At 34.5% G+C, this 8,398-nt stretch overlaps 1 protein-coding gene across 2 annotated transcripts; it reads left to right on the top strand.

Annotated features, from left to right (window-relative positions):
- Positions 1–1,673: 1,673 nt before the first annotated feature.
- On the top strand, positions 1,674–8,161 carry LOC141682814 (protein TPX2-like). 2 transcript variants are annotated; one of them, XM_074487507.1, is made up of 18 exons: positions 1,682–1,916; positions 2,733–2,888; positions 3,274–3,360; positions 3,590–3,737; positions 4,315–4,417; positions 4,939–4,989; positions 5,452–5,549; positions 5,628–5,703; positions 5,793–5,855; positions 5,975–6,058; positions 6,309–6,367; positions 6,843–6,909; positions 6,994–7,059; positions 7,155–7,217; positions 7,427–7,504; positions 7,591–7,635; positions 7,745–7,845; positions 7,915–8,161. In XM_074487507.1, the coding sequence occupies exons 1-18, from the start codon at positions 1,763–1,765 to the stop codon at positions 7,931–7,933; spliced, it is 1,518 nt and encodes a 505-aa protein (XP_074343608.1). In that variant the 5' UTR covers positions 1,682–1,762; the 3' UTR covers positions 7,934–8,161. The 2 variants fall into 2 exon arrangements, 1 of the variants encoding a protein (XP_074343608.1); XR_012559960.1 differs by lacking the exon at positions 7,915–8,161 and having other exon boundaries at positions 1,674–1,916; positions 7,174–7,217; positions 7,745–7,759.
- The last annotated feature ends 237 nt before the right edge of the window (positions 8,162–8,398 follow it).

Here is an 8,398-nt window from a genome sequence, read left to right as displayed (position 1 = left end):
TATTGTTAGTTGAGAATGTTTCAAATGTTAATGTGTGGTTATATATATATATGTGGTTTCTTGCAGTTTTTAAAGGAGACGACTTTGAAAGGAAGAACACATACAACTCCTGATCTTTATTGATTTCAAAATACTCTCGAGCTCTAAATATATACACGTGTTTTATCTTAGAGAGAGTTTATAGTTTGAGTTGTAATCTTTATCATTGATTTGTATTGTTCAAATTGTATTGATTAGTTGCTGGATAAGTTGGCTAGGGAAACAAAGGTTTAGTGGTACTTGCTAGAGGAGTTTGTACTACGGGGTAGTATAGTACTTAGAGAGCAGGTTCTTAAACAGGGTTTCAGCAAGCCATTATCAGCAGCTGGGATAAAGGGAGATATATTGTTGTATCTTGTAGTTGTAACCTTCATTGATCAATAATATATTCTCTTACCAAGTTGGTAAGGGACCAGGACGTAGACCATAGGGGCTTAGGGGTCGAACCTGGCTAAAATTCTTGTGTGTTCTATTTACTTTCCTGCACATTATTTTCTGCATTGCATTTAGTCATCTCAGTTTACTATCATTGTCAGATTATAGTTCAGTTGATAAAATCTCAGTAAGCTATTATCGGGTAAAATTTAAAAGTAATCCTAGTTAGCCATAATCACCTATTCACCCCCTCTAGGTGTAATTTCAAGAGTGTGTGCAGATTTATTTTCATTTGGGTTTAGTCCCATGAAGCCTGGTCTCCATATATGTTGTACCTAGAGAAGCGTTAAATGCACAAAGGCCTGACAAATTGGCAGATCATGCATGTGGGCTTAGCCCACTTACCATTTTAAATGCAAAATGTACTTTGTCTGATTTCTTTATGTTGTATCATTCGTTGACCTTCCTGTTTCACTATTATTTAGATTTTAAATACATAAATAGAGTTATCATATTTGATTTTTTAGGACAATTATTTTTAAAAGCAAAGTTATGTCAGAAAACATTTAAAATGTAACGGATCAATATTCTATTGGATACTGCTGTAAATTTTTAGTATTATTATGCACAGAGTCAATCACGCCTATGTAACGAGCTTGACAACTATTTTTGCAAGAGTCCTTTTTTAAAAATGAATTATTTCTTTTAGTTTTCTAATTTGAGTTTCTGGTACAATGATAATGAATTTCATGCTATAGATGATTGTTTTTTCAAATGTATATATTTTAACACCAAAAATACACTTTTAAATTGGAGTTTGAAGCCTTTTATGCCTAATTATCCTATTAAAAATATATATAATCAAATATTTAAATCCAAAAAAAACAATATTAAAAAAATATAAAACAGTCAAAACCCCAGTACCTCTTTTGATTTTACAGAAATGTGGGTCCATTAATAGTACAATCTTCATGACTGACAAACGAATAAAACCGTTAGTGGCATTCTCGAAATTAAACCAAACTCCAGGGCTAAACATCTAACCCGAATCCAAATTTATGACCCACCCGACAACCTTCCGCGCTCCGAGACCAGGCTCCGAATCCGATGGCAAAAAAGACAAAAAAATAATCTTCATCCCCCGCTTAAATTACCATTCTACCCCTACTCCACTCCAAATCTCAATAAATCACAAGGCCATTTTAGTCAACACAAATTAAACACCTTCAGTACATTCAAATTTCGGATCCTTCTTAAAAAAACGCTTCTTTATTCCCATTCTACCCTTCGCCCTTTATCCGCTACCTATACATACAAATAATCTGTACGTATATGTTTACGTTGAAAAATGGAGACAGAGATGGAAGATGCGGAGATATGCTTCGATCCTGATTACGAGTTTGACGCGGCTAGATACTTCGATTTTTGTACGGCCGAGTCGTTTACTGAGTCGACTCGCGCTGAGATTTGGTTCGAATCGCTTCGTGGCTATCCGCCTTCCCGTAAGTGATGTTTCGTACTAATTCTGTGTTTTTGAGTTGTGTGTATATGTGTGTGTATATGTTAGGTTTTGGTTTTTTTAAATGTAGGTGTTTAATTATAATTATTAAATTGATTAATTTAGGAGAAAAAGATTAATTAAGAAGTTAGTTAGTTTGTTAGATAGTTAGTTACGGTTAATCTTCTTGTTGTGGAAATAAATTGATTATCGAGAAGTTGAGATTGAGATAGGTGTGCACGGAGTGCTGATGTGAATTGAGATTTATGAGTTCAAGTTTGTTAATGTTGATTTTTATGAAGTTCGTGTGTGATCGATATGAAGTGTGAGTGTTATTTTATTGCTGAGTGTGAGTGTTATTTTATTGCTGTTTCTTATGTAGTTGTATTGCAGCTCTGTTTAATTTGTGATCGGTGGAATTGAGGATGAAGGGGGGGGGGAGGGAGAGACAGAGGGGGGGGGGGAGAGAGAGAGAGAGAGAGAGGGAGGGAGGGAGGGGGAGGGATGGGGGGAGAGAGAGAGAGAGAGATGAGTTTTTTGAAGAAAGTGAGTAGGAAGGAATGTGCATTTATCGCCAAATTAATGGGATTGAGCTTTATCTTCTTTAACGTAATTGAGGGAGAAATGAAAATTATGATTTTTAACCCAAAAATAGGACTAGTTTCTTTTATGTTCGATTCCATTCCAACCAAGAGGATGTTAGTCTCTGAGATCATTTCGTGATATTTTTGGCTTTTTGATATGTGCTTGTGTGTATGTCTTTTCTATTAGCACATTCTGGTTTGTTTATCAACTAATTGTACTTCTTTTTGTATTTCAGCCTTTGCTAGAAGGTTACAATTAGGAGAGAATTATCTGTTGCAAAATGTCACTACCTCTCCCAAAACTAAAATGTCAGAAACCACAACTGTACCTGAAACTGACTATGATGTTGGGGACGAACGACGAAATTCTGCCATGGATACGTGCAACAGCGGTAGAATTTACTTTAATTTGCTGCTGTTGTACTGTTTTATCATTTTCTATTTGCATCACATACTACACAGTATACACTGCAGTAATTCCAATATCACTTGAAAAATTTATTTTGCTAAGATGTATCTCAACTTATCAACCAGTGAATCCTTCTCAAATGCTCTAAATAGTTTCTCAACAGAGGTTCAATAACATTTCCTCCCGGCTTTGTACAAATTTAAAATTGCCAAAGAGAGTTATCCCACAATTGATACTGGCAAAGAGATTAATTGTATTATTAGCTTTTACCTCGTGCATTGCACAAATCTTTGGTTCATGCCTAACATTATGATTTATTATAGAACAACTGCTATTTTGTTATTTCATCCACTATGAATTTCGTGCAGACCAGGAATGCATGAACATACCAGATTCTACCAACTTACAGAGTTGTGCACAGCCAAACTTGTATAAAACCGGTGGGATGCCCGCAGGTGATCTGAACTTTTAAGCAATAATATAATTTTTTCTGAAAGGAAGCGATAATATATCGTATTATATTTATTAAGCGACTATCACTGTTTTCTTTAAAAGTGTATAGCCTTGATCGGCCTTTGACTTTGTTGTTAAAAATATATTAAAGATCAATTCATTGTTGTCTCATAACTATGCTCTTGCCAGATTTTTTCAACTAATGTTCATTTTCCTCTTGATTAAATGCAGGCTTGACATTTTATAATCATATGAACGAGTCAAAAATTAAAAGGAATACCAATGCAAGACCATTTGTCTCGAGGGTTTCAACTCTAATGAAACCAACAGCCAGCCAAATGGCCAAACAAATTCGATCTGGTCACATAGATAACTTCAGGTGACCTTCGAATGTTGTTGCCAAGGGTTAAACTTGTTAAATTTGTACACACACACACAAAAAGAAGATATATTCCCTATACGTTGCACCTATGTTACTCGGACCCGGCTTGAAGTGTCCGACATGGATATGTATCCAAGCATCGGACTCAGCAACATTTTGAAAATATACATGTTTTTAGCCTATAATAAGTGTCCAAGTCCGATTGTCCTTGTCCAAGTGTCAAGTGTCCAACACGGGTACTCGAAGGTAAAATGAAGAGTCCGAGTAACATAGCGTTGCACACCACTGGTTCGAGAACTTCCAACTTTGACAAGTTTGACAGCTGCCACATATTGTCATTCTACTTTCAGTATTAGATATATGACTCGTATATAGGTGACTGCTCCGCGTTCTGCCATACTTGAAGAAGAAAACCAGTTAGGTTTCTTACAGATTCAGCCATAGTTCACACTTCACAACATCTTTGGCACCTTCCTTTTTTACTAAGATACAGTGATACACAGACACACCGATAATTTCCTCTTCATGGCCTTTCTTTTTGTTTTGACAAATTTCTTTCTTACTCTGTGAAAAGGTCTATGAGATTTGAGAACAAGGACAAAAGCTTAAACAATACTCCTGCACTCGAGAATCAAGCTGCCAAGAGACAAAAACTCGAGGGAGGTCAATTGCGCAAGGTGATATTTTCATATTCACTTGTTTATTTGTTATTAATATATTGCATATTATGTTGGAACTGTATAGCAACTAATTGCAATGCAAATTATAGCTAGCTTGGAGAGAACATAATATTCATTTGCATTTCAACTTCTTCATTTTGGGCGATGTCCACTGTCTAGATGACTTTGATAGCTCCATTATAAATTTGCTTTCACACACTTGATGAGGTAAAAGGAGTAGTGTAAATATGATAACTTTCCTCCTTAATGATATCTCTGGGCCATCCGACTCCCTACTGATTACTAGGTTCTCAGACACTTGAATATGTGGAAAATGCTGAGATATAGTGACAGACCCTTTTACCTAAAATGTATGCTTAATTACTCAGTTATGATTTATGAGTTACTTTTCTTGATGTTTGCTGCTATTGTCTATCTGGGTGTTTTTTTTAAGTTTTTCCCTCAGTTCCTCTGCAATTCTGTGATTGCTTTATCTGTTTTCATGTTTCTGATCAGCATCTGAATCATTTAAATGACAGGTTGCTGATACATATCAACAGACTTATTTAGTTCACAAGGAGCGAAAAAGGGTATGAACAATCTTAAGAAATACGAGCTTTCAGTTATGAACATTTTTTCTCCATCTGTTTACGGCATAACTTCTTTAAATTCCTATGTTTTTTATTCCTCTTGTACTTCTAAAATATGAACCACGCTATGGTAAATAATATGACTGTTCCCAATTTATTAGCCAGTATCTGCTGAATATTAGCTTAAATCCTGTGCTGAGGTGTGCATAATACAGGTTTCGTTTTATATTTTATTGTTTATACTTTTTTATGTATTATTTTGTTTATATTTGTTTTTTATTCTTCCAACAATTTTTTTAATTAATACCGACGAATCATCTTGAGTTCGGATTAAATAATATAGTATAAATAGTAAAGATAACACAAGAATTAATTGAAAAAAGGAGATGGGGCAGGAAAAAGCGAGCCACCAAGATTACTGTTTGTACAGTGTTCCTAAAATTTTGTTTGATTGCTTTGTAGGATGCTAACGTTGATGCAAAGTCAACACAGGCTAGATTACACCTTACTGTTCCCAAAGAGCCCAATCTTAAAACAGCTCATAGGGCACGAAGGATGAGGTCTGTTTTACACATTCCTGTTCATTGCCATTAGGATCAAGGTCTTCCCTAATGAAATAAAAAGTTTCCTAATTTCAGGACAAAAGCTGGTGAAGAACCTGAACAAGTCACATCTACCACCCATACATTTAGAGCTCTTCCGTTAAACAGAAAGGTTAGTGAAAATGGAAAGTAAATTGAGATTTTCTATGATACTTATACTTGTTATCTATATGTTTAACTTGACCTTTTTTTCATATGTAGATTCTTGAGGCTCCGTCATTAGTACTTCCAAAAAGAAGCACTCCACGATTACCAGAATTTCAGGTAAGTGCTTTATTTTATGATGCCGAAAGCTTACCTGCATAAATTCACATTCTTAATCTGATCATTGTAAAAAATTCTTCTGAACAAATCCCTAATGTCTTCATTTCAATATTCTGCAGGAGTTTCACCTAAAAACATCAGAAAGGGCACTGCTACAAAATGCTACAGTTCTGTCAAATTCAGTTCATAGCAATAATTATAAGGTTATACTCTTTATATGTTAGCAATTAATTATTTACTGCAAATATGATTATCGTTTGCCTGTCACACATGACTACATGAGGTGTTGCCATATAATATACTAGACTACATAAATGCTTGTTGGCAAAGTGCTGAGAGGAAATAAACAAGATTATTGTATCGTACACTTGCACCACATGGACAGTCATTTTTGTTTCCTCTTATATAATGATTGGTTATTCGTACTCTTGGATTGACATAATACATAACCAGGTGTCACACCAACCTAGTGCTGGACCATTTTCAGAACATAGCTACAAAGATCCTAAAAGGTACATTTTTAAAGCTCCTGTTTGCAACACCGAGGTTTCCTTATAGTTTTCTAGCGATCTTCAAGAAATTCATTCCACATGATGTTCAAGGCTTTCATAACATCTAATTCACCTTTCGTTATTATAAATTAATTTCTGGCAGTCATTTGTGCTGAATTGTTTATTTGTGCTGAATTGTTTTGATGTATCTCTTCTTGTTAAGTATCCAAATTGCAATACCTGCATATCTCCAAAAAGAAAGTAATGCTAATTTTTTGAAGAAAGGATATGTTCATGGTAGTCATGATGGAGAGATGAGTAATTCAACTTCTGTAATGCCACAAGTTTCAGAAGTACAATGCTATCATTAGATAATGTCCTCTTATTAAGCGATTCAAAATGATGAGCTATTGGTGACAACTACATATATAAACATATTAATTTTGTAATGACAAAGAAGTATTTTAATTTGTAGAACTTGCTTGTCTCTTGTCAGGAAAGTGGAGGCAAAGGAGGGATGTGAAATAGTTAACAAATTCAAAGCTACGCCTTTTAACAAGAAGGTAATTTTATAGATTGGAGTTGTAACTTTGGAAAATGTCCAGAAACAACAGGAAGGTAAACAAATATGTTTTCTCTAAATGCAGGTCTTCTCTTCTAAAGGAGACATTGGAGTTTTCCGAAGCAATAAGAGGGAAACCACAGTACCAAAGGTAACCTCTGTTATGATTTATGATGCATTGATCATATTCCGTAGTGATCAAGTTCTGATCATTTATACAATTTCGCATTCTGAATTTTATGACAGGAATTTAATTTCCATACAGAACGAAGACTGCAACATGATCCACCAGTGGACCTTTTTAACAGGGTAAGCAACCATATTGTCCTTGATAGTTCTAGTAATCTAGTTTAACTACAGTTGTGTTTTCCCTTTTTCAAATTATGTTTCTTTAATACAATATGCATCTGAAATTGTCTCTGCTAATTGTTACAACTTTTCCAACAAAATAATCAAAATCAATATTTTGTATCATTGCTAATATTTTTTTGACTTTTATTATACATGGTTTAATGCAGCTAACTTTGGACTCTGATATTCGATCAAATGCTGAATCTCATTTAAAAGTACCCCAGTCTACTTTAACATTTACAAAGGTGCGCTACTTATTCCTGGTAGTACTCTTAAATTTGAGTTAAAATTCAGTATTCTAATTCTGTTGGTGTTGTGTATTTGGTACAAGGGATCAAAAGAGAACAAATTGGGATCTTTAGAGCAAGAAAGCAAGGTAAGTAGCGAAGCTTCCTACAACCCATGGCGGTTACTGGTTACTGTAACATGATCTCTTTCGATATATCTAAAGCAACTTGTGTTTCACTAATTGCACGTTTATGTAGGTAGTAAATTTGTTTCAAGGGGAATCACAAGGGCCTAAGACTAAGCAAATTCCATTGTTTGGAGGTGCTACTAAAACTGGTAGCATGCGTACCATTAGCAGGTATGTAAAAAAAGTGTAATACATTTATGTTTGGCACATGCAAAAATTGAAATTCTTGTTGCGATACAGGATCTCGGGAATCAGGTAAGAGTGAAGAATGAAGGAACCGAGAATGACTCTACACCTGTTTACATTAGTTTTCAGAATTCTAACTGAAAATTACAGAATATCAATGAGTAGATAATGATAACTTGGGAGCAGTTTTATTCCGATGGAAAAGTTATATAGAAGCGAGCATCAATCAAGCTCATTGTATATCTTAGAAACAGTTATCCCCTTAAATTTGATTTATAAGCAGGGTTGCGTTTCTGTCCTACACCTTGCTCTTCAATAAAATTTAAAGGCAAGAGTTGTAAAATTTCTTTTGGTATTATAAAGGGGGCAAGAAGGGGCAAGAAAGGGCCTTCTTTCTAATTATAGTAATTAAGGCCAAATTTACTGAAGTGTATTCTTTTGTGTGTTTTAGAAAATGATAATTATTAACAACTTTCTATTGCTTTAATTAAAATGCAGGAAGCTTATTAATATACCTTTTTCAAAGAAAAAATGTATT

The sequence above is a fragment of the Apium graveolens genome, chromosome 9, assembly GCF_009905375.1.
Source record: "Apium graveolens cultivar Ventura chromosome 9, ASM990537v1, whole genome shotgun sequence".
Classification (NCBI taxonomy): domain Eukaryota; kingdom Viridiplantae; phylum Streptophyta; class Magnoliopsida; order Apiales; family Apiaceae; genus Apium; species Apium graveolens.
This window is presented reverse-complemented; position numbering and strand designations above follow the sequence as displayed.

Excerpts from the sequence above, each read along its gene's own strand:
- LOC141682814 (XM_074487507.1), top strand. The coding sequence starts at position 1,763 with ATGGAGACAGAGATGGAAGATGCGGAGATATGCTTCGATCCTGATTAC. Across the intron at positions 4,418-4,938 it reads AGGGAGGTCAATTGCGCAAG|GTTGCTGATACATATCAACA; the intron begins GTGATATTTTCA and ends TTTAAATGACAG. Across the intron at positions 7,636-7,744 it reads CTTTAGAGCAAGAAAGCAAG|GTAGTAAATTTGTTTCAAGG; the intron begins GTAAGTAGCGAA and ends ACGTTTATGTAG.